We start from the raw sequence: 25,625 nt of genomic DNA, 5'->3' as shown, positions 1-25,625 counted from the left end.
GCCAGTGGTCCAAATACCAAGACTAATTTGTCGCTGTGCAATTACGGAATGATTAAAGACTAGCCAGTTTTAAAAATCTCAGACCTCTGAGCGTAGCAAAAATGTACCTGATTTTCTTCTGGGTAAAAAGAGAAAAAACAAAAAAACAAAGAAAGGAAAACCAGGCTGCTGGGGGAGGGACGTGGCAGGGAGGAGGCAGACACGTACCAGAGTCATGATGCCCAGCCGGTCTACTTCCCTCGCCGGACTGTGTGGCATCCTTCGGGGCGTGGAGCGCCCGCTGCTGGGCGGGGAGGAGCCAGCCAGCGAGGAGGCGGGATACGGGGGAATGGAGCTCATTGATCTAAAACGACCAAGGCTGTCTAAGCTCCCGCTGCCCACCCTGCTCTCGATCTCCTCCGCCCGCTGCTCCGTGTTCTCCTTTTCCTCTTGGATCAACCTAAAATAGAGCAAAACCCGTCACCTGCCTTTGTCAGCAGAGGAACGTATCTGGACAACAAATTTGGGGCTTGCATACTGTCACGATTAGCAAATTCCAGAAAGTTGCTCAATTAAGATCTCAGCAAAAAGGTTCAACCTTGCCTCTTTTGAATATTGTCTAACTTAGAATAGCTTATCACTGAGCCTTACAAAGGGGCCCCTGTTCATTCACGTTTGATTTTCCTTCTTTACTCTAACATTCTGACAGGGCCTGGGTGGCGACTCTCTCCCTGTGAGGAGATACCTGAAGTTGACAACCTTTACCTTCCCTGATCTCAGGGCAGAGATGCATGTCGGCACCTCAAGTTTTTTCCACTGGGAATCAGGAACTCTGATAATCAAAACAGCAATTCACGAACAAGCTGGAGTTCCTAAACACAAGTCTCCAGACCAGATGAAGGGCTGAGTTGATCTCTTTTTTTAAAGTTGTATTTGGACAAATGCATCACTTGACTGAGTTCTCTGGATTCACGTCAATTGTGCTGCATTAACCTACGATTCACGGTTTCTGCTCTTCTCCCCTAATGTGTTGCGGATGATTTTATACAGCAGTTTAAATACTCGATTATGCAAATAAAATGATTTTCATATTAAAATACAAGGTTCTTACAGGTTGTAACCTCTCCAGTTTCATTTCTACTTATACATCCTGAAAGTTTTTCACTGTTGATGATAAGTTGATGGACAGAATTTACCACTTACATCAAATCAACTTGTTGCATAAGGGAAAATCACTTTCACCTGACAATATGCCGTAAAAATATTAATACATAACCGTTCCATATTTCCTGTGGGGACGGGGAAGACATCTCTCTGAGTCCGTCTGTGCTCCAGCGCGGCCCACGAGCAGTCCATCCACGGCGTCAGAAGCGCAGGTGGCACCACCTGCATCTGCTGGTTGGCCACTCATCCCCTGCCCTTCCCCCGTGCCCCCTGCACTCGGCCGACAGGATCGGGCATCTCGGCCTGGGCTGGCATGACAAGCACCATCTGAGCAGCAGCTCTGCCAGGTCCCGCGCAGGCTCACCGGCCTGCGGCCACTCTGAACACACACTGGGGACGGGGGCACGGCTGTGTGGCACCGGGTAGGCCTCAGGGCCCCCAGCCACCCGGCTGCACCCAGACCCGAGGCCCCCTTCTCACCACGAGGCAGGCCTTTGGAGTCTACCCTGTTTTGTAAATTGTTATAACTGCCAAGATGGCGTCTAAAGAAAACACCTTAAATACACTGATGAGAAAAACTCAAGCACATGTCCGTGGACCACTGTCCTACAACGAGCCAGTTTTCACACTGTGTTAACCTAGAAAGGAAGATGCAGATCCGAGTGGCAATCTGCCAACCCCCCAGACCCCAGCTTTCTGTTCCAGGTGGCTTTTCACCAGAACGTGGGGGGCACTGAGGGACGCAGGAGGGAGCATGGGCCGCAGGGGACATTGCCTCGGCACCTCGCCCACCTTGGGGCTCAGAGTGGGTGGAGGGGCACCCCACGACCCCCCCAGAGTGCTGCCACCACACCATGAACAGAACACCCCGGCTGACCAAGCTCTATAATCAAGGGCAATCTCGGAACCGAAAACTCTTGAAGCAGACCTGAGGTCAGTTTTCTTCCTGTGGAACACCCAGACTTCTCTGAGGACAAGACAGGTCCTCAGAGGAGCCGAGTTTCGGGCACACCCACCGGATCTCTTTGTTGATGGCGTCCAGCTGCTCTTGAAGCATCATGGCCAGAGTCTGGGCATCAGCCTGCCCGCTGGGCGACAGCAGAGCGGCCGAGCTAAAGAGGGCGTCCCTGTCGCCCTCGCCATCAGACACGTCCACGTCGCTCTCGAACGCCTGGGCCACGTTGGCCAGCACGCTGGCCTGCTGCGCGCGCTCCCAGTCCTGCTCGTTCAGCGTCTGCACCTGTGCACGAGAGGACCACAGCTCGTCAGCGACGTTCAGGGCAGCTCACGGGAATCAGGGACGGAACCCAAGTTACATGGAAGCCCTGACTGTGGATAAGCAGGCCATGCTCATGAGACACTGCCATCTCTTAAGCGAGCAGTACTCAAGAAACGGGCAGGAGGAGAATCCAGTTCTTAGACGGCCTGGTGACATTCAGGTCTTAGTGTGGACAGGAGGCAATCCTATGAGGTTATTCACAAGGATGGGCTGATGGAGTCAGAGACAAAAACCGAAAATTAAAAAAATACATCCATCAGCCAGGCTGCAGGAAAGGAAGAAAAAGACATCCTTCAGCTCCGCAGCCGCCGACCACCTCGGCGGTCATCACTGGTGAGTGCAGTCCTCGCGGGTTCCCAGCCCTCTGTTTCCAGGCTGCTCTGAGCATGCACAGACAGGGGTGAGTGGGGGCTGCCGGGGGACAGGAGGGCCAGCCCCCGCGCTCTCCTCCAGGGGCGCAGGCACTTGGGCTGTCCTGGGGGACGGCCCCTCACACCGCAAGGCGGCTCTGTCATCAGGGACACACGGAGAGTGCCTGCTGGGCCCCGTGCCGCCTGCCCCCTCCCACAGCTCACACCCTTCTCTGCCTACAGGTTCACCCCCATCAGCCCGGGCAGCACGTCCTCTCCCTTCTCCTGCCTTAAAATCACACACGGGAACCAGCAGATTCCTCCTCCAGGGCTCCCTGCAGCGCCCACCGTGGGTCTCTGAGAGCTCCCCAGGAGCGGCCTCTACTGTCCCCCTCCCCGCCCAGTCTCTGCAAGCAGGCGGTGTGCCCACCCCACAGGGCACTCCCGGGGGCTCTGAGGACCCCACGTTAGCAAGCCTCCCCCCCACCTGCCCAGCACGTCTCTCCCTGGGCTCCAGGCCCCGCCCTCCTGGGGGCTCCTCCTGAGCCCCCTGCACCCTACTGAGCCTCGGGAAGTGGGGCGCCCCCGGCTCTACCCTTGCACCCCACCTCTCTCCACTGGAACCCGCCTGGTGACTTAATCGTGTTCATGCCTTTAAATGCCATCGGCATGCCCGCAACCCCAGTCCACCTTGCATTGAGTGAGTCCTCTCCCGGATGCAGGCTGGAACACTCAGCTGCTGACCATCATGTCCCCTGGACAGGCCCGTCCACCTCCACAGGGCAGAGGCCCAGCTCTGAGCTCCTGCCCGGCAGCCCTCCTCACCGCAGGAAACAGGCTCCGGCCTTGAGCTGCTCAGGCCTGAGCCCGGGTCCTCCCTGACGCAGCCCGCTCTCTCCCTTGTCCCCACTGGTTGACTCGACCCTTTATCTGTCTCCGAGTGGCTACTTCTCTTCCTGCCTGTGTCTCTGGTTCAAGGTCACCCTCCTGGTGTCACCTCGCCGGCCACCCTGTTCACACACGATCATCCCCCCCACCTCGGACAACTCGGACACTCTGGTCTCCTTTCCCTGCTCATTACTGTCCTTCAGGCTGCGTGGGTTTAGAAAGGGGCCCACAAATTCTTCCATCCTCCTCCTTTCAAGAGGCAGAGGGTGCAACTCCTGCTCAGCCCGAGTGACACAGGACTTCGCACCTCACTCTCACGAACAGAAGTGAAGGTGTGCGGCCTCGAGACCGGGGTGTGAAAGGCCCTGGGCTACACCCCGCGCTCTCGCTCTCAGAGGGTGTTCCGAGGAAAGCCAGGCCTTGAATAGGTCCACACGGCAGGGACCCGGGCCTGTCCCCAGCAGCCAGGTGAGTCCGAAAGCCTACCATCCAGCCCCGGGGGGCCTTCCCGTGTCAGCGCCCTCAGGAGGCCCTGAGTCAGGCACTGGGGACTGTGAGCTGCTCCCTGTGGAGTCACTAAGCTCTGCAGTGATTCGTCACGTAGCAGTGGATGAAGAACGCACACGGATTTTAAGTCCCTGCTGGGGTCCTAGTTCCAACAATGTGTGGCCTACACTAGCTGCCCACTGAATGTGGGAGCTCAGAACACAGAGACATGAAAAAACACACGCCACGAACAAGGCGAAAACGTGAAGGTGCTCAAACCAGTCCACTCTGAAGGGGATCAGCCCTGGGATTTCTCTGGAGGGAACGATGCTGAAGCTGAAACTCCAGTACTTTGGCCACCTCATGTGAAGAGTTGACTCATTGGAAAAGACTCTGATGCTGGGAGGGATTGGGGGCAGGAGGAGAAGGGGACGACAGAGGATGAGATGGCTGAATGGCATCACCGACTCGATGGACGTGAGTCTGAGTGAACTCCGGGAGTTGGTGATGGACAGGGAGGCCTGGCGTGCTTCGATTCATGGGGTCGCAAAGAGTCGGACACGACTGAGCGACTGAACTGAACTGAAACTTCCAACAAGAATCTTCTCACTAAAACATGAGGCATGTGTGGATCCATTCACTCATAGGATGATTTCAAAACTGTGCTAATTAGTACTGTGCCGGGCCTCACAGGAAGCCACACGTTATCAATTGGTTCTTTAAAAAAAAAAAAAAAGCCTTAAAAGTAAACTCTGAGTCAGAAAAACAAAAATGGGAAGACGTAAAGCAATCTATCAACACTTGGTTCCAAAACCACGTCAGGACCACAGTGTGAGGGGGCAGAGGCCTCACAAAGTGCCCACCAGGGACGGGCGGGGGGCGGGGGGCGGGGGGGTCCTCGCCTTGGACGGCTCGTCGCGCAGCGCTGCCAGCCGGCCTTTCTGGGGGCGCCGCAGGACCGCTGCGCCGCTGAAGGAGTCTGCTGGCCCGTCAGCCACAGGGAACCTGAAGTCCGGGACACTGCCCAGGTGTGGTCGGCTGGAACACACGGGAAAGAAGAATGATGTTAGGAGAAAAGAGAGCTCACTCTGTCAGTCAAGCCAGAGCCTGTCGATTTGGAAAATTAGCAATTTCACAGAAAAGGGGGCCCCGGGGTGGGCTCTGCCCTCCTGGCTCCAACAGCAGCAGCAGGCCGCCCGCTGCCCTGCGAATACTCAGGTCTCAGCGCCGCCAGCTGGGAAGCTCCCGTGGAGAAGGCAGTGCTAAGGCGAGGGTATGGCTGGCTGCCCAGCGTTCGGGGCCTCGGTCCCCCGTGGAGCCTGCCCTCAGGTCCTGGGGCGGGTCTGCACCTGCTCCGCTGGCTCCTGGGCACCCACACCACCTCCGACCCGTGCCTGCTCTGCCCTCCATCTCCCGCATGACGTCCACGGACCACAATCATCTGTCTCCCTGGAACACTGTCTGCACCGCTCTCAGCACTTCTCACAGCGCCTCAGACAGCCCATGGCACACAGCCCTCAGACCCACAGCTCGGAGCTGAGCCGCACAGGTGTTTCCCAGGAGACGCAAGTCTGGAATCTCCCCAAGCCACACCTGCTTCCCTCCCATCTCCCCTCCCTCCTAATGGACCCGCTCCTTTCTCTGCTCAACTCCTACCGCAGCACACTTGGGAAGCGGGTGGAAGCTACAACACAGTCCTGCTTGGGACTGTGCACACTCGCGGGTCCTCTGAAGGCCACAAACGCCTCCGGGTTGGGTCACCCCCCCACCATCACCTCCCAGTCCCCTCGTGGAGTGCAGCCTCCATCGCTCTCCCCCTCCTCACCCGAGGCTCTTTCCTCCGGGAGAAGGTCTCAGAGACAAGGTGAGCAATTCCACTGGGAGGTCCTGCCAAATACACTGAGCCCGCCCTGCCCCCGAGCCAGGCTTCAGTCCCCACTACCCCGACCACCCCGCCCCCGCCCCCAAGCCAGCCTGCCCTGCCTGCAAGCCGGGCCCTGAGGCCCCACCTTTGCCACCGAGTCACTGACCCCTCAAGAGCTGCCTCCTGGAGACACCCCTCCCTCGCCCAGCCTCTGCAGGCCCCCATCTTCAGAGGACAGTGGCCCCTCCTGCCCCGCGCCTGCCTCCTCTTCTCGTCTCTCTCTCTCACTGACACGCAGGGGACTGGTGACCAGGCTTCTCCCTCTGAACTCCCAACCGCGCAGGCCTTCGGGTCCCAGCACCAGCGCCCTCCTCGTTACCCAAAGCCCCGAGAGCAGGAGGCCGTGTCCACCTCCTCTTCCTCCACTGTCCGCACAGTTCTCCTCACACTCGCCTCGTCCACCCCGGGAGCAGGGGGTTTCCCCCTGACAGCACCAGGCCCTCACCCTGGAGGAGCTCTGTGGGCAAGGCCGGCCATGTCCCCCATCCGTCCCGCAGGGCACGTGCTCCCCTTGAACTCCACCCGCCGTGGTTGCAGACACAGGGCCAGTTTCTGGCTCTGTCTTTGTTTGCAATGATATCCCTTTTCTCCAGAAGAAGGCTGGGCGGGGGCCCTGGACCGTTAGGATCCCCTAAGCACACAAATGCAGAAATACGCGTGTGGGCTCCAAACAGCCTCCTAAGTCAGGATTCAAACAGAAGTCAACTTCCTATAGATGAATGAATGTCACCAGTTAAGCACTTTAATAACCTTTGCTAAAATTTAACTCTCACTTGTGACCATTTTCCATGAAGAAGCCAAAGAAAAATCTAAATACTTAGTAAGAATTACTGCCCCTATAACAGGAGTAAGAAAAAATCAGGATGCTCAGTAATCTGCTCGTCTCATTCACAAGCCAGGTGATTCCTCCCACTGCGGCCAACAGCAAGTCACGTCTCAGTCTCCATTCACGTAAAAAAGACTACAGGTCACTAACCTTCTGCGACTCTTCAGAAACATCAGTGCCACAGTCTGTCAGGCCCCTCAAATGAATACACCCAAACATCAACTGGTCGGTCCCCACTTCCAAACCTCTGCCTGTGGTTTTGAGTGTTGTCAATAGTGTGACCACCACTTTCCCTGGTACCAAGTTCAACCCTAAGGAACGATGCTTGTCTCTTCCCTCTCGCTGGCCACGAAGCTACAGGCTCCTTGAGGTGCGACCATGAGCAACACCCAGTCATACTGTCCACACGCCAGACGGGCCCTTGTCACGCTCGACAGCACTGAGGGGAGCTGCCCGGGGGAGCAGCCTACCCTTGGTGGAGGGGAGCCCCTCGCAGCCTCGTCTGGTCCAGTTCGGCTCTCAGGGTCTCCAGGTTTAGAATCAGCTGGTCCTACGAAACAGCAAATGACACAGCCTGCAGCGCTTGCTTTCCGGATGTAAAATGACTTGCACCAAAATGTGCAGAACAGGTTACGTGAGTAGGTATCAACTCCCAACATTCTAATTCTGAGAAAATGTTCCCTAAGAGTCCCATAGCAAGTATAAACTCTCAGAACAATGTTAAACCTCATAAACCATAATGAGGAGGAAGTTCCATCTCAGGTGTAGAAAAGCTTCTGGAGGAAACGTGGCAAGCCATCACCAGCAATGACGTCAGAGAGAAGCTGACTTGGGGCGGGGGTTGGGGGGGCAGGACTCACTCTGTTGCCCTCGCTCCTCTCATTGCTTTAAACCATCTCCACGGAGCTCACACTCACTCCCAGGCATTCCTCACACTCATTCCTCTGCACCCCACTTCACTTCCTCACTGGTAAAACAAGTCACATGGGTCAAGCTTGCGGGTCACTCAACTCAACCCGGCAGCTCTGTGCTGTAGGCCACGGCAGTCACGTGCCTCGTGCAGCCACGGAGTGCGAGACAGGCCGGTGCAAAGCTCGGTGTGGGAATCACACAGGAGATTTCAAGACCCACGGTGAAAAACAGAACATAAAGTAGCCCGTTCGATTTTAGGATATTTTAGACTGTGTACGTGGTTCGTATTATCTTTCTGACAGACAGTACTGTCCACGTGAAAGGCTCATGCTTTGTTCAGCTTTCGAGTGAACCCGGAAAGGACTATTCAGGATTCTGATCCACACAGGATGGCCACACACTCTAAATCCACCTATAATGCAAATACATTCAACGTTCAAAACCAGAAACGCTGTACACGATGCAGCAGTGGACGAGCCGTAAAGAAAATGTAACTCGACTTCCACTAAGCATCTGCAGTAGTCCAGATGAATTCCAGCTCAATTCGGCTCTTAACAAACTTCTGAACGATTCAGACATTCAAGTACCTTGTCGTTTTGCATTTCTTCTAATTGCTTTTTCACATTTTCAACTTCCCGAAGGAGAGAATTCTGAAAAAGATACAAGGAGTGCTTTAGTATCAATTCTTACAGATGCCGCGTGGACCGCGGGGCAGCTACACTTCTGTCTGAAAGCATAAAGCCCCTCGGGATGCGTGGTGGGCCTCACGCCCAGCGTGAAGTGCTAGCACAAGGCCAGATGACAACTTTTAACACTGACTTGTACACAGACAATCTTCTTCCCGGACTGATCTTCTAGATACAAGGAGGCCAGCTCCTTGGGGTAAGTGAAACTGCTTTAAACTTGCTTTCAGCTTTTGCAGTTCAGTGATCACTCAGGAAGTTGGTGCAGGTTTCACATGCAAACTTCAAACCCAAGACAAAACTATCCCCACCTCAGGGCCGGCCCACAGGTCAGGGTGAAGTGAGGGGCCTTCCCTGTGTGGACTCTAGTGAGGTGTGTGTGTCATCTTGGGTTTTGTGGGGGAAAACGTGCCGCAGAACTCGTAGTGACCACTGGTCTCTCTCAGACAAGCGTTGCCCAAGCGCTGACCTCAGGGAAGGTGCTGGGCCTTGTCTTTAGGGCACTGGTGCAGCTGGGACAGGTTTCCACCGAACCTGAACCAGAGTGTTGCCCACTGAGCTGCTCTGATGGAGGTTCTCAGACATTTCCCAAAGCAAATGAAAAGAGAGAAGGCTGGAGTTGGAATATGAGAATGCTTTCTTTTAGCTAATTCAATCTTTTCTATCACGTTATATAAAAGCTACTGAACTAAACTTATTGATGCGGCCGCGTCGGGCCTCGGCTGCATCACGCGGGGTTCCTTTGTCGTGCTCACCCCGCGACACGCGGGATCTTAGCTCCCCAAACAGGGATCGAACCTGCATCCCTGAGCTTGCAAGGCAGACTCTCAACCACCGGACCGCCAGGAAAGCCCCAGAAATAAACTTCTAAGAAAGAAACGAAGGGGTGAGGGTGGACCTGGGCACACGGCTATGTCTGTTCCTTTACACACTGCCTATGGATGCCATCACGCTTACTGAGTAGCGTGAAATAACTGCTACTCAATTATTCGTACCCAATAAAGACACTCACTGTGGGGCCCTCTATGGGAACAGCTTTCCAACTCCTGTCCTGGAGATTCCCCGCGGCTCCCCCCACAAACCAGGCCAGGCCGGGTCAGACGCCTCTTGGTAAAGCAGCTGCGGGGCCGGCTCACCTTATCCTCCAGAGCAGCCATTCTCTCCTTCAGATGGAGCTGAAGCCTCTCGTTTGACTCGGACAGAAGCTTATCCACGGTATCTGATAGGCGTTTATTGTGTTCTTCATTCATTTTTTCTCTCTGCCTTGCCTAAAACAGGAAAACAAAAACTCATCAACGTCAAGCACAAGCACGGTCATTATTGTAAAAGCACCGGGGAGCCGCGACGTGAGCGGCCTGTGCCCCGGTTCCCGAGGCGGCCCCCTCCCACGGCCACCTCTGGTGGGCTCGAGCATCACCAGAGCAGACAGGCAGGTGCAGAGGGAGGCAGGGACTTCACTGGTCAAAGGTCACTCCCAACGCTTGTTTGGCAGAGCACCTGGGGACCTTACTGTCACCAGCCATCACCTGTCGGAGGGGCTTGGGGAGCAAGCAGATTTACACTCAGAATCAAGCAGACTTTAAAGGGGATCAGCTTACACACATGTTGGTGGAGGAATTTCCCAATATGTAAACAGAAGCCTGAGTCTGGATTAAGGGGGTGAAATGAATTCAATTTATAAAGCAAAAGGTGAGAAAATTCATTTTGGAAAAAGGAGAGTGGAGATAGACTTTCACGTTTCTTTACTTCCGACATCACTTGACTTCTTTGTAATGACTGCTGTTGTTCAGTCGCTCAGTTGTGTCTCACTCTTCGTGACTCCATGGACTGCAGCATGCCAGGCTTCCCTGCCCTTCACTACTCCCCAGAGGTTGCTCAAACTCACATCCACTGAGTCGGTGATGCCATCCAACCGTCTCATCCTCTGTCGTACCTTCTCCTGCCCTCAATCTTTCCCAGCATCAGGGTCTTTTCCAGTGAGTCAGTTCTTCGCATCAGGTATTGGAAAAAATATTGGCCAAAGTATTGGAGCTTCAGCTTTAGCATCAGTCCTTCCAATGAATGTTCAGGACTGATTTCCTTTAGGATTGATTGGTTTGATCTCCATGAAGTCCAGGGGACTCTCAAGAGTCTTCTCCGATACCGCAGTTCAAAAGCATCAATTCTTTGGCACTCAGCCTTCTTTATGGTCCAAGTCTCACATCCACACATGACTACTGGAAAAACCATAGCTTTAACTAGGTGGACCTTTGACGGCAAAGTCATGTCTCTGCTTTTCAACATGCTGTCTAGGTTGGTCACAGCTTTTCTTCCAACGATAATTCATATTCAGTTCAGTTCAGTTGCTCAGTCTTGTCTGACTGTGTAACCCCATGCACTGCAGCATGCCAGGCTTCCCTGCCCATCACCAACTCCCAGAACTTGCTCAAATTCATGTCCATTGAGTTGGTGATGCCATCCCACCATCTCATCCTCTGTCATCCACTCTCTTCCTGCCTTCAATCTTTCCCAGCTATGATAATTCATATTAAAAAACTAGAAGTAATTACCTCAAGCAATTTTTAAATGTGAAAACAAAGTGGGCAAGTCTGTGTTTTATAAAATGAACATCAATTTCATGGTTTGAAAAAAAGCTGTTTTAGGACCTACTGTATAAAAAAAAAAATGGAAAGAAGACAAAAGAATGATATGTTTGAGGCTGGCCCTGTGTTGGAAATGGCTGAAGCTAACTGATAGGTCACGGGTATTTATTATACTGCTCCTTCCACTTTTGGGCGTGTTTGAAGTTTTCCATCATAACAAATTAAAAAACATATTATTTTCTGTTAAAACAGAGCCTTCTCCAACAACACAATTCAAAAGCATCAGTTCTTCAGCATTCAGTCTTCTTTATGGTCCAACTCTCACATCCGTATATGACTACTGTAAAAAAAAGATAGCTTTGACTATATGGACCTTTGTCAGCAAAGTGATATTTCTACTTTTTAATATGCTGTCTAGGTTTGTTATAGCTTTCCAAGGAGCAAGCATTTTTTAATCTCATGGCTGCAGTCACTGTCTGCAGTGATTTTTGAGCCCAAGAAAATAAAACCTGTCACAGATTCCACATTAAGGCATCGGCATTCAAATACTTTTAAAGCAAAATAAAAGTTGACTTTGAATTGGCTTAGTCATAAAGAGCATCCCGATCTCAACAGCCTCGAGCAGCAGTTCTGAAAGTAAGGAAGAGCACCCCTGATCGGGAGACGTTGAGCTCCCTGCCGAGGCGGGGAGGGCACCTCACCGCGGGTCTCATGATGGGAGTCAGAACCAATTCCCCCTGGGAGCCCGCCTCTGAGGCTCTGCAGGCCAGGCCCAAGAACACAGGTGTGGTGGGGATAGCACCGACGCCTGAGGCTGGACCTGGGACACCCTTCCATTTCATGGGTGGTCCACGTCACCGTGTGGCCAGCCCCTCCGGGAAACCTCTCTCAGGATCGGTGACGCGAGCCCCCATGGTCACCCTTCCCTGACGCGCCTTCTGTCGCAGCGCAGCTACAGTTCTCCTCCTGCCCAGGAGGAGCCTCCTCTGAGGCAAGCAGGCTGCACACATGGGTGCCATGCCTGCAGCTTCATGGGCCCCGGACTGGCACCTCAGGTTTGTCTGAGGGGCACTCTAAAGGCCACCTGTACCCTGAGAAGCTCCCCCGACTGGCTTCTCAGAGCAACAAGCAGCCTCCTTGGATGTGGGGGTCCCCTGGCCCCTGCCCACCGCCTATGGGCGACCACCTCTGGCCCTGCTCCTGAGGAGGCGGGTGCCCGGGTCAGCAGATGGGGCCACACACGCACACACTCGAAGGCAGAGACGGGAGCGGCAGAGAAAGGTGGTGCCGGCCCAGACGCAGCCTCCCCGCCAGCACACGCACCCGCTGCAGCTCCTGGTTCTTCTCCTCCAGCTGGGCCTCCATCTGCCGCAGCCTCTCCTCGATGTTGCCGTGTCTCTCTTCCGCCTGTCGGCCAAGAACAGGGTCAGTCCCGCTCGCAGCGCCCCGTCCTGACGGCACGTGGGCTGTGACCACAGGGGCGGCAAGCGGGCCATGCTCTATGCGGACCACGGGCCCCGGGTTCGCGGGAGGCACGCCCGCACGCCTGCTCACGCCGCCTGTGTGGCTTTGCGTGTGACACGTGGGCGACGGAAGGACTGCGTGTGGAGAGCCACGAGCCAGCGCGGGCAGCAGGCAGCGGCAAGCGCGGGACGCGCGAGGCACACGTTCTACCTTCCTAAGCTGGGAGGTAAGTTCGAACAGTTTAGCCTCCTTAGTGGCAGAGCTTCCGGAAGACAAAAGGTCCGACTACAAGGCCGACCGGGGACGGACAGCAGAGATGCCGGGGGAAAGGAGAAACCAAGCCTTGAGAGGAAGATCACAGGCAGCAGGGCGCCCCCTGGCGGCTGTTAGTGACCCTGCTCTGGGAGGGTCTGCGAGCACCCGACACGCCGGCCGGCCGCCCGCGACCGGAGGGCCCCTCAGCCGCTCACTGAGCTCTGCGCAATGCTCCCAACAGCCGCGCCAGCACGGGCCCTGCCCGACTCTCCATGCCCAGCCAGTGCCCACCGGCAGCGCGGGGCAACACCTTTCCCGCCAGAAGAACAGGGTGGCTGGCTGGCTGGCAGTGGGGATGATGCCCCCCACAGTGCCACATCCCCGGGAGGCAGCCTCTCACCCGCAGGCTCCCGGGGACGGCGAGCTGGGAGTGGGGCCCCAAGACTTAAGAGAATGGGATTTTCCTGGGTCTGCGAAGAACTATCCTGCTAAGGTTTTGAGTTGCTGACTGACTGAACTCTGAGCAGCAGTGACTCGGAGCTGAAGCGTCCTGGAGACACACAGAACACGGGACAAAACGGAGGGAGATTAACGTAGGGATGACACAGAAGCAGGGACTGTCGGACACTCCGGGAGTGCTCCCATCTCAGACGGGCAGCACGACCCCTGCGTCTGCGCTCCTGCCTGGACTGAGCAGCTGGGGCAGGGGCACGGTGGCACAGCATGGGAGCAGGCCCTCCCCGCGCCCACCCCCAGCCCCGCGGACCCAGAGCAGCCCCTTGGAGAGCACGGCCACCTCTGCGCACACCCGGCCCTGCGGACCCAGAGCAGCACCTTGGAGAGCGCAGCCACCCTCTGCGCCAGCTCGGCCTCCACCTCGGGCAGCGTCTCCGCCCTCCGCAGCGTCTGCTGCAGCTTCTGCTCCGCCAGCTCCAGGCGCTCCTGCAACTGCCGGTTTTTATCCTCTGTCTACAAAGGGAGAGCAGAGTCGCTGAGACAAAACCCGAACGCACGTGTCTACTGGATTAGCTCTGCTTCGGCAGCTGTGTCACGGTAAATCTTCTCTCAGTGTTCCTGGGCTTAGTCTCATTGGGCAGAATACCTCCCGCCAGAGTATTTGCTTTTCCTAAACGTCCCCAAAAAAGTCTTTTTTTAAAAAAAAAGTTCTTGTATATTAAAGATCAGTTTTCTATAGAAGCTTATTCATTCTTGTTAACAAGGGAAGAAGGGTTCAGTACTGACCCTTCTTAAAACGTCACCAGAATCATCATTTGAAGGGAACCCTACTGACCACAGATGGCCACGGGCATGTGAGCCAAAATACGGCTTTCATCTCCTCTGAAATACAGACCTGCTAAGAGTGTGCCTGGTGAAATGCCAGTCAACTGATACTTGTGAATGCATGATTATTCTTTTAAAAGATCTTATTAGTCTGAAAAACTTTCAACGTAGAAAATTTAGACAGATTCTTTTTTAAAAAAGAAAAAAAAATTAAATTATCTATAAACTCAGGTTCCTGAGAGGTTAACATTTGTTTCTAAGCAGATTTCTTATTTCTTCTGTGTGTGTTACTATTCTATGTACATACACAAACAATACGACATGCTTTAAAACCCTCAGAAAACAACAGCATATGGTATAGGGTATTTTCTGATCTGCCTTTTACAGCCATTACTTTGTATATCGTAATGCTCTTAATTAGCATTCCACATCATAAATTTCAATGGCTTTCTAGTATTTTATTTTTGTGTTGGGGCCAATGATACCCTTTGCAACACACCAGACCGACTCATTTTGCTTTAAAAGCCAGATTTGGTTCTCCTGGTTAAGTCCTGATTATCTGAGACCACACAGGAACAGGAGCAAGTAAGGCTCACCAAACCACAGGAGGTGCACACCCTAATCAGACCGGAGCTCTAACCCTGCCTTTTGTCACAGTGACCCCAGTTTCCAGCAGGCAGCCAGCTGCCGTGAAGTTCCCTGCCGCTCTCTGCTCTTTCAGTAAAAACACTAATAAGCCAACCGATTCACGTTCAAGTAAAACAAAAGAGTCAGGAGTGGAATTCCACAAAACGGTTAAACCAAGTCCCAAATAATTCAAACCTGTAAGTTGCAGTCACCCCCAATTTTTAAAAACTGTATTTCATTCCAGTACAGCTGATTTACCATGATGTACATCCACACTTTTCAACACAGTATTTTAGGGTCATAAGAACGTCACACTGGGACTTGATTCCCGACGTGGGAACCTCGTGAAAAGGTCTTTAGCTTCCTCGGTGATGCACCGCTACAGAAGTCAGACACAGTCAGTACCTGTCGATGCATAGAATCCTTATTTGCGATTTCATTTTCAAGTTTATCATTGAGGTCATGCACAGAGGTGGCTTCGCGCTGTGCAGCGAGGTAGCGTTTCTCAAGGGTAGTGATTCTCTCCTCCATGTCCTCCTTCTGGGCCATGGCCTACACCGGGCATTGCAGAGGAGAAAGGTAAGTCGTTATCACGGAACGCTCGGACACACTTAAGAGTAAAAAAGCTGGGCTAAATCCTAACTTTCAAATCAAACATAAAGTTAGTGTCCTCAAGACTAAAGTCCTAGACGTGGCAATTTTCCCTGATGTGAGCAAAAACGCGCCTACCTCAAAGGTCTCATCTGCCACGATTGGCACCCACCTGTCTTAACGTTGTCTGGCCACTCAGTTTACCAAGCTTCTTTTCTACATAATAAACCCAAACAGCAAACAAAAAGTATACTAAACTACCCTATTATTCCAAGAATTCCAGGAGGGAAGGTATCTGGCATGAAGTCAGGACCTCTGTCTGCTACACCATACAGGTGGCCTTGACCCAGAATAGGGAGGGACCTTCAACAGATCCAACGGGGAGCTCTGAGGCTCGTTTCCTCGAGTAAAAGTTGGAAAAATCTCATGCAATTTCCTCAGAATTAAAGTAAGAATATTAACGAGTGGAAAGAGAGGTCAGAGTGAAACACAACTGGAAGCAGCCTTCTCAAGCCTAACTCTTCTGAAGCGGAGTTACACCACGTGTATGAAGCGCTCAGACCAGGACCAGAACTTGCTGCTGGTGCGACTCCTGTCCGCCGCTCAAAACCCATTTCAGGTCCCTCCGTAGTTACTAAGTAACCAATGTTGGCAAAGTCTGAACATTAAAACTGAAAGGTCTTAAAAACACTTTTTCCAGAATTCTCTATGTATTAAACTCTGCCACCTAATCTCCTCCTGTTGCCAAAGAGTAGTGTGAATAGGTTATACAAACACGTGCACATATTCCTGTTCTGAGTTCTCACACAGCATCACTCACACCAAGCTACTAAACAAGTCCGCCTGCTGTACCACGTGTTGGAGGGGTCTCTCTGAGACCGTCTCACGGGGGAGGGGGGCAGGGTGGGCGCTGTCTGTCTGTGTACAAAGGAGAGGCGAGGTGAGGCTCACAGCGGGAGGCCTGAGCCCCCAGCAGTCTTTTGTTTTCACAGTGACCGCTAGGTAGCTTCTCATAACTCATGACACCCGCAGACATGACCTCCAGGAACATCATGATTCCACATGGTCACACAGCTCGGGCCTGAGGGTCTGAGGGTGGGGAGTAACACATACTCACTGCTGATAGCACGCGTAAAATCAGCCCTACTGTACAGCACAGGGAGCGCTACTCCGTGCTCTGTGGTGAAGCAAATGGGTAGGAAATCCAAAAAAGAGGAACACATGTGTGTGTGTGTGCATACACACACACACTGCTGATTCACTTTGCTGTACAGCAGAAACTGACACAGCAGTGTAAAGCAACTACATGCCAATAAATGAATGAATGGATGAATGAATTTTTAAAAAAGGAACACCTGGGCCCCTAGAACTGGTACAAGCGCGGAGTCCACAGCCCGGGTGCAGCACAGCGCCAAGGCCACCCTCATGTCGCTCCACCGCCAACGGACCAGGCCTCTTCTGCCCCAGAGCCCACGACGCAGAGGCAGGGAGGCAGCCGGCCGTGGTCCTGCGGGTGCTCTGCTCTTGCTCACGCGGCCACCGCAAGGCTGAGATCACCGGGAGAACAAGGGACCCACATTCCACCGCAGGACAACGGACACGGCCGCCGTCACTCACTTCGCGGACGTCCCGCTGCAGTTTCGTGTTCACTTCCTCGGACTTGATGAGGTCCTTCCTGGCCGTGTCCAGGTCCTCCTCCAGCTCCGTCACGTGGGCAGAGAGGGCTGCCAGGCGCTCCTTCATCTGGCTCTGCTCCCGCGACTGCTTGTCGATGACTTCCTGGAGCTCCATCACCTTGGCCAGGTCTTCCTCGTGGCTCAGAGAGCCATCGGAGGATCTCTAAGGGGGAAAGGAAGCCTTAGGCGGCCGTGTTTCGGGAGGGAGGAAACACAGCACTTCCGGGCAATCGGTGAGGTCAACACTGCCTTCTGCACTCTAGGAGCTCACACGACCCTCACGGCCGCTCAGACCTACATGGTGCATTGGTGAGAGGTCCCAACAGCCCCACACAGACTGGACGGTAAGACGAGAACCAGACAGAGCGCGAGACCGAGGACTTGCCTTTCCATTGGCGCTCGGCGCGCTTTCCTGCTCGTGATTTACATCAAGCACCCCGTCCGTTAGTACCTTTTTCTGGTTATTCTGCTCTTTAAGAATCATCAGCTGAAACCAAAAAATTGAAGGAGAGTAAAGAAATAAGTAAACACAGCAAAACTCTACTTGGAAAAACTCAAGTCTAAACTGAAAACACAACATAAAAAGAAAATATGTGGTGATGCTATCCATGCCAAATAGAGCCAGGTGATTAGAGTCAGAATTTGTCTTCTCCTGGACAAAGGGGTACTTAAGAGATCCTGCAGCTCTGAGCCACAGTCTAGTTTACTAGTCATTAAAATAACCCAGGTGGGCGGGTCCTCAGTCAGAAAGATAAGTAACATGTGATGCCCACCACTACGGCCTTCATTCTTTCTTATAATGAAGGGATAAAAGTGACAAACCCTTAACTGAACTTACACAAAGACTGATGAGGCTCACCTCCTTGTGTGTGGCGCCCAGTTCTTCTTCTAACAAACTACACCTTTCGAGCGCTACTCGCAATCGCTCTCTCACCTGAAATGAAAGGGGCTGAGTCACTGAGTTGCCGTGTGTGTGCACGTCAGTGCACTTCTCACCGTACACTCACCCCGATACACGCTACTGCCACAGAGCACCTTTAACGTCTCTCATTGATCTTAACGTCAAGAAAACCTGCTTGTTAACAGCTTTCAATTCTAAGTTTGAGAGAACAAAATGTTATCCTAAATTAATTTTATTACCCAGCTTTTAACTGCAAATTCATATACAGAATATAATAAATCTTGAAATATTTATGCCAACTAATACTTTTTAACTGGGGGCTTCCCAGGTGGCTCAGTGGTAAAGAATCCACCTGCCAATACAAGAGGTCAGGTTCAATTCCTGGGTCAGGCAGGTCCCCCGGAGTAGAAGATGGCCACCCACTCCACTGTCCTTGCCTGGGAAGTCCCGTGAAGAGAGGAGAGTGGGGGGCTACAGTCCACAGGGTCGCAAAGACTCGGACATGACTGAGCATGTACGCAGGCAACGCTTTTTAACCAAATAAAACTCTGACTTCTTACAGAAAAAACTATTTACAAGAATACAAGACGCTCAACTTGTTACACAAACAAGTGAGCTAGTTTTCAAGTCGACTAGTTACACAAACACGTGCGTCGTTCACCTAACAACGCAGCAAGTGTACAGATCCAGGAGGGCCAGGTGGCTGGTACCTTCTCGTCCAGGGCCTTGTGGTGCTCGAACAGCGACTTGAGCGCCTTGAGCACCTCCACCTCGCTGGACACGCCGGCCGGGGACTGTGCCTGCCGCTTGACCACCGTCATCCGCAGGGACCGCTCGTGCCGGGAGACCAGGCACTCCAGGTGCTCCAGCAGCAGCTGCAGGGCGGGGCCAGAGCAGCACCTTCAGCCTCACCCTTGAATTCGGGCCGATAACTCCTCTCAGCCTCACGCTAAGACCAAAACTGTGCTAAGGCATGTCGGAATCCCGCCAGTTCAGTCTAAAGTTAGACTGGACTTCCCTGGTGGCCCAGTAGTTAAGACTCCACACTTCTGCAGGGGTCATGGGTTTAATCCCCACTTGGGGAACTAAGATCCCACACAAAGTGAAGCGTGGACAAAAATGTTAAGAGAAACCCCCCTCAAATGTACTAAAATTACATTAGCTCTCATCATAAATTTGAAGCAAGGTATGAGAACCCTGAACTGATCCACCCCGGGCCACTCAGTGGGAAAATGTGGAAATGGGTTGAAAACCAGACAGAGTTTAAAGACAGCAACATGGAGCCCAGTGGTGATCCCCGCAGGGCGAATGTCAACACATGAGAATCCCCCTACTGACCCTGGTGTTGTTCCTTTCTGCTTTCAGCTCAGCGATTTCTTCTTCTCTTTCAAGAAGCTGCTCCCTGCATACATTTAGTTCTTTAGTAAGTGCTGCAAACTCCTAGAAAACAGTTAAATGAGTAAGTAACTAAATGTAAATACAAATTAAAAAAGAGAGTGAGAATCTGAAGACTGACCCTGTCAAGCTTCTCCAGGCTCCACACAAAGGATCTCCCTGCCCCTCCAGAGAAGAGGGGGTCCACTGACCCCTCGACCACACAGACCACCACTACTCAGACCGGCCTTCAGCCTCCACCTCAACCTGGCAGGCCCATAGCCTGCCTTCTCCAGACCCAGGGAAGTCTGAGATACTTTCCTAAACATAAATCCTAAAAACAAAGTGGATAAAGAGATTCTTAAACGACACACAGACAAGTGACCTGGAACCTCTGGGGAGAGTGAAGAAAAAAGGGAAGGTCTACAAGGCCACCAGGCTTTGGAGTGTTCCTCTGGGAAAAAGGCTGATGGCACCCCAAGCCACCTGTTAGCCTGACTCCACTGAAGTCACCCATTCAATCAACTGGTTAAAATGTTCAATTCATGTTACACGTATTTTATCACAATTTGCGCGCGTGTGCAGGCACACACACAGAACTCTCTGGAGACAAGGTGGCTTCTAAGAGCATGGATCAGCGACAGAACGTGAACAGCCCTTCACGCCAGGATTTCAGTGCAGACCGGCAAACACAAAGCTCCAGTCCCGCTGGGGAGAAGCAATCCAGCGTGTCCTCACACCGGACAGACTGCCCACATGGCACGGGCACTGGGCATCATGGCTGGGAAGCGGGCAGGGAGGGGAGCCACAGGGACTGGGTCTCCTCTCCACGGCCCCCCAGGAGCGAGGGAAGGAGGCAGGCGCTGTTCTCCGAGGGGGGGATGTCTATGGGAAGAGCAGGCTTTGGAGGGAGCGCTAACCGTCCAGTTTCAGACAAGCTTAATCTGAGACATACTCAGGCCTTCAAGCGGCAGTGTCAAGTCCAGAGCCTCCCAGTCTGGAGTCCTAGGGGACACAGGCCAAGATGAGACAGAGCAGAGAGGTGCTGAGTGCGGGCGAGAAGAGCCGAGGTTTGAGCCCAGCGAGAAGTCACTGCTGGGTGGCTGGGAAGTGAGAGGTGCCAGCCAGGGAGGCTGGGGGAAGCCAAGAGGGAAGGGGACCATCTAGGGCGTCAGGAACCCTGGGAGGAGCAGCCACAGTCAACGGGTACCGGGAGAAGGAGTCGCTTACTGGTCAGTAGAGGGTCTGCTGAAGTGGAGGCCAACGGTGGCCAGGACCACAGCAGGTCAGAAGCCCTGGCAGGGTCGAAAGCCCAGTGGACAGAGGATGGGGGTGCAGGGAGCACAGGCTTGCTCTCGTGAGGGACTCTGCAGTCAAGCGCTGAAGGCAATCGGGCAACTGTTTCAGGAGACGCAGGGTCAGGAGAGCCCTCTTAGAGGATACGCTGGGGCTCGCAGGCTGATGGCAGGGGTCCGGGGCAGGGTGGGAGCTGAGCGGGCAGAGGGCACCTTTCCCGGGCACACAGCTCACCCACGGTCAGCAGACAGGCGGTCAGATGCATGGGCCCAGATCCAGATGAACAGTGAGCTGGTGGGGGGGCTTTCTGGAAGTCCTCGTTTAATCTCTTCCAATTTCACTGAGAAAACAGATGCCTCTGCACTGAGCGGCAGGGCGGGTGAGACACACCGGGGAGGGCAGGGAGCGGCCGGGACGCCCGGACCGTGGCCGTGGGCCTCTGAGTAGACCGCAGAACGCGTGGACGGGGACTGCCGACAGGAGCAGGTTTCCGCGGGTGAGAGAGGCGTGCGGGTGGGACAGGCGGAAGAGGCCGAGATGCTGGTGGGCCGCGCGCGCGTTCCCGCGGGGGAAGACAACAGGGAGCCGCGAAGGGCGAGGGGCCAGGCGTCGTGGGGGGCGCGGCCAGCAGGCCCGGGAGGCAGGCCGCTGCTGCTGTCTGCCCCGCTTCCAGAGAAGAGACCCTTCTCCACATTCCCGCCAGCTCCCTTTCCTTAACCCGTTCATCACCAGGCACGAGCCTGTATCTTTTACACACACAGTTTCCTTAAGTTTCTCCTAATGGCACCAAACTATCTTCACTCACCTATGAAGAGACTATTTAACTCCCGTCGTTTTGGCTAAATACAAGCGCTTCTTACAACGAACCCAACGGTTAAACCATTCTGTGAAATACCGCTTCTTACAACGAATCCAACGGTTAAACCATTCTGTGAAATACCGCTTTCTTACAACGAACCACGGTAACCGCTTCTTACAACGAACCCAACGGTTAAACCATTCTGTGAAATACCGCTTCTTACAACGAACCCAACGGTTAAACCATTCTGTGAAATACCGCTTCTTACAACGAACCCAACGGTTAAAACCATTCTGTGAAATACCGCTTCTTACAACGAACCCAACGGTTAAACCATTCTGTGAAATACCGCTTCTTACAACGAACCCAACGGTTAAACCATTCTGTGAAATACCGCTTCTTACAACGAACCCAACGGTTAAACCATTCTGTGAAATACCGCTTCTTACAACGAACCCAACGGTTAAACCATTCTGTGAAATACCGCTTCTTACAACAAACCCAACGGTTAAACCATTCTGTGAAATACCGCTTCTTACAACGAATCCAACGGTTAAAACATTCTATGAAATACCGCTTTGAATACAGGAGAAGACAAACGTATAGAACGCCACACTTATTTTTACTCCTTAAAGAAAAACTCTTCTCTTTGCTCAAAAGAATTCAACTGAAAAAAGTACCAGAGCAAATTAAACTTAGGAGTTTAGATAAACATGAGACAGGAAATTCCAAAGTTTAAGATTCCAAAAGCATGTTCATATGTACACTGCATTTGTATTATTTTTGCAGAAAAAAACTAGTAGAGCCTGAATAAATTCCAAATATGTGCAATAAGTGATCTGCACTATTTCTATGATAGGAACCTGTCAGCATCCAAATTTTTTTCTCTTTAGGAAAAAATGTTTGTTTAAAAAATACTGTAAGCCAGTTAAAACTGACATTCTATTTACTGTAATTAAAGTTTGAAGTTCACTCTTTGAAAGTGAACAGATACAACAGTCATTGGAATATTTTCAGGTTAAAATGCTAAGTCTGTGCAACATAGATTTGCATTTCCATTTGACATTTTCTAGGATTGAGACCAGGGAAAACAATATCCAACCATTAACATCAGTTTTAAAAACCTGATTTCCCATAATGTGTTAAAATCCCAATACTCATCATTTCTGGCTCTGGACAACAGGATCAGGTTACTCAAACCAGACAGGACTGGTCAAAGTCCACGATCAAGCTGATTTACAGTAAGTCCTACAGACGGGATGCGACGTTTGGCGCCGGAAGTGATGCCCGTGCTCTTCCCAGACACCGCAGGAGGACTTGGGGTGGGGGGGAGAGCGGCAGGGACAGTCAGAGTCCACCTCATGGACGGGGTCCCAAACCCTTCCCTTCTGCCCACATCCGTGCTTCCCCTGACCAGCCCGCGTCACAGTTCCACACCTTCTCATCTCTGTAATCTCCATCGACAGTTCTGTTTTTTAATTACTTATCATTTTTGCTAACCTGCTGAGAAAAGAATACAGCTCCACTGGAGAAAACAGGTGTACATCCTCTTAGTCGGGGGACGCGGTTGTAATAAAGGATGGAAATGGGGTCTGATTCTCAGGAAACCAAGACGAACACCTGAAAGCTGACTTGCACAGCTCACTCAGATAATATACCAGCCGCAGCTATGGGGCGCTGCTGCTGCTGCTGAGTCGCTTCAGTCGTGTCCGACTCTGGGCGACCCCACAGAGCAGCCCACCAGGCTCCGCCGTCCCTGGGATTCTCCAGGCAAGAACACTGGAGTGGGTTGCCATTTCCTTCTCCAATGCATGAAAGTGAAAAGTGAAAGTGAAGTCGCTCAGTCGTGTCCGACTCCTCGCGACCTCATGGACTGCAGCCTACCAAGCTCCTCCGTCCCTGGGATTTTCCAGGCAAGAGTACTGTAGTCAGCTGTAAAAGCAGATTAAATTCTGAATTAAAAGATAATTAGAGGTTTATACATTCAAATGAACCAGCAAATTACATATTTGAAACTCCAATGTATTGATTAAAAGTTGCTTAAAAAGGTTATGTGTAACTATTTTTATTGTGACCTAATGACGGGAGGAGGACAGAGGGACACTAGACAGAAAAAGACCAACTTGATGCCTGTGCGAAATATGGGTCACAAGTTCACGAGACTTACTTAAAGTCATCAATGTGATAGCACTGGATTTTCAATCACTGATTATTTGCAAGCAGAGAAAAATGCATAAGCAGTTCAAAGGTCCCAATACATGTGATTTATCTTTTCTTATTTCTAAGAATTGGTGTTTAGTCGCTCAGTCGTGTGTGACTCTTTGCGACCACATGGACTGTAGCATACCAGGCTTCCCTGTCCTTCACCACCTCCCAAAGTTTGTTCAAACTCATGTCCATTGAGTCGGTGATGCCATCCAACCATCTCATCCTCTGTTGCCCCCTTCTCCTCCTGCCTTCAATCCTTCCCAGCATTAGGGTCTTTTCCAACGAGTTGGCTTCGCATCAGGTGGCCAAAGTATTGGAGCTTCAGTTTCGGCATCAGTCCCTTCAATGAATATTCAGGGTTTCTAAGAATAGAGACTGATAAAACGTATGCTCATACGTAGCACTTGGCAATTAAGTAATGGAGACTGTATACTCTGAACCTCAAAACATGGAGCAGAGCAGCACTGCAATGTGACCTCAATTTGGTTAAGAGCAAACACAATCTTTTACACACACATTCTTATGCATATTTACATAAGAATGTACAGATTTCTTACATAAGAAACCCAGATGGATACCCACCAAAGTGCTATGCAGATTATCCGCGGTGGTTGGGAAAGCAGGCTGGAAATGAGTCTTTTAACTTCTATTATTTTTTATTTTCAATTAAGTATGCACTCTCTTTGTATTAAGAAACAAGAAAACAGGGACTTCCCTAGCAGTCCCACTGTGGCTGCTGGGGGCCTGGGTTTGATCCCTGGCGGGGGAACTAAGATCCCACAAGTTCACGGCATGGCCACAGACAAATAAATAAGTAAAGCAAAAGAAGGAAATTAACAGTCCAACTCACACACACAGCCCAAAGGCCAATCCTCACTTCTTTTTTTCCTTTAAACAACATTAAACTGCAGGGCACAATCAGAGCAGGGACCACCCGCGTGGCAGTCCAGACCCTCCTCCCAGCCCTGTGTCTCAGTCCCACCGCGCCCCTGCCCTCCCGGAGCCACTGCACGGGGGCCCCGGCCTCATGGGCTCCGCGCTCACCCGCTGCCTTCCAGGGGAGCAGCTGACCCCATCTTCCTGCTCTCTTCCCCCTTGCTCTGGTCACTTGTTCTCTGCTCAGAACCGATGTGCTCCTGGGGCTCTGTCCGAGGGCCCCTGTTCTCCCTACACACGTGGTGCCCATCTGACCTGTGTCAGGCTTCAGCCCTAGGCTGGGCAACCATCCACCAGGCCCCTGCGCATCTCCACGCAGCTGTTTTAAGGGTCTTCCTCATCTCCCTCCTGGCCCCTCGGAGCAACCACATGGTCCCCGCCCTGCCCCCAAGTGGGCCAGCTGCCGGGACTGCTGAGGCTGCTGACCAGACCTCTACCCGAAGCTCCCAGACCACGTGCTGCCGCCTCCTCAGCCTGGGCCACTGTGCCCTGCCCCCCAAGAAACCCTGGCCCATCAGAAGCCACTGCCTGTCACCCCTTCCCTCCAGCCTCCGGCAGCCACTACTCTGCTTTCTGTCTCCAAGACCCGCCTGTTCTGGACATCTCACACAGACCAATGTGTATGTTTGTCCTTGGGGATCTGGCTTCCTCCCCTCAGTGTAACGTTCTCAGGGTTCACACGTGGTACCGTGTGGGCCACCGCTTCACTCATTTTCACGGCTGGATAATGATTCACCACGTGGATGTAGAACATTCTGTTTACCCACTCAACTGTCAGTGGACACCTGGGTTGCTCGTGCTTTCTAACTATGAGGTTGGTACAAAAGTAACTGCAGTTTTGGATCGTGAATGCATTACAACTAGGCTCAAACACACATGTATTAATCAAAATAGGAACCATTACAATCAACATTTTTGCCAATGAGAAATAAGTTTGTTTATTCCTGAAGGGTAAAAATCCATGCTCTGGGATTCAACGACTCTTGGAAAGCATTTCCTGCCTCCTGCTGGTCGTGGAAGCGTTTTGCCTGTAAGATGTTGTTGAGACGCCTGAAGAAGTGGCAGCTGGCTGGTGACAGGTCAGGTGAATATGGTGGATGAAGCAACACTTCGCAGCCCTATCTGTTCAGCTTCTGCAGTGTTG

The 25,625-nt window shown here is 52.5% G+C and overlaps 1 protein-coding gene across 10 annotated transcripts in view; it reads right to left on the bottom strand.

Annotated features, from left to right (window-relative positions):
* The window catches only part of PPFIA1 (PTPRF interacting protein alpha 1), a 76,919-nt gene that overhangs the window by 26,169 nt on the left and 25,125 nt on the right, over positions 1–25,625 (bottom strand). For 9 of the 10 annotated variants that reach the window (XM_024986953.2, XM_024986954.2, XM_024986956.2 and 6 more), the window contains 14 exons: positions 19,207–19,308; positions 18,579–18,743; positions 17,827–17,901; positions 17,353–17,454; positions 16,909–17,130; positions 15,106–15,252; positions 13,627–13,761; positions 12,397–12,480; positions 9,628–9,759; positions 8,396–8,458; positions 7,367–7,446; positions 5,049–5,184; positions 2,160–2,383; positions 208–439 (listed from right to left, as the gene is read on the bottom strand). In XM_024986953.2, the coding sequence (XP_024842721.1) occupies positions 208–439; positions 2,160–2,383; positions 5,049–5,184; positions 7,367–7,446; positions 8,396–8,458; positions 9,628–9,759; positions 12,397–12,480; positions 13,627–13,761; positions 15,106–15,252; positions 16,909–17,130; positions 17,353–17,454; positions 17,827–17,901; positions 18,579–18,743; positions 19,207–19,308 (1,899 nt within the window). Of the gene's footprint in view, positions 1–207; positions 440–2,159; positions 2,384–5,048; positions 5,185–7,366; positions 7,447–8,395; positions 8,459–9,627; positions 9,760–12,396; positions 12,481–12,747; positions 12,823–13,626; positions 13,762–15,105; positions 15,253–16,908; positions 17,131–17,352; positions 17,455–17,826; positions 17,902–18,578; positions 18,744–19,206; positions 19,309–25,625 lie in introns of all 10 variants that reach the window. The other variant, XM_059882746.1, reaches the window with a different exon arrangement.

The sequence above is a fragment of the Bos taurus genome, chromosome 29, assembly GCF_002263795.3.
Source record: "Bos taurus isolate L1 Dominette 01449 registration number 42190680 breed Hereford chromosome 29, ARS-UCD2.0, whole genome shotgun sequence".
Lineage (NCBI taxonomy): Eukaryota > Metazoa > Chordata > Mammalia > Artiodactyla > Bovidae > Bos > Bos taurus.
Note: the sequence above shows the minus strand (reverse complement) of the source record. Positions and strands in the feature narration are given on the sequence as shown.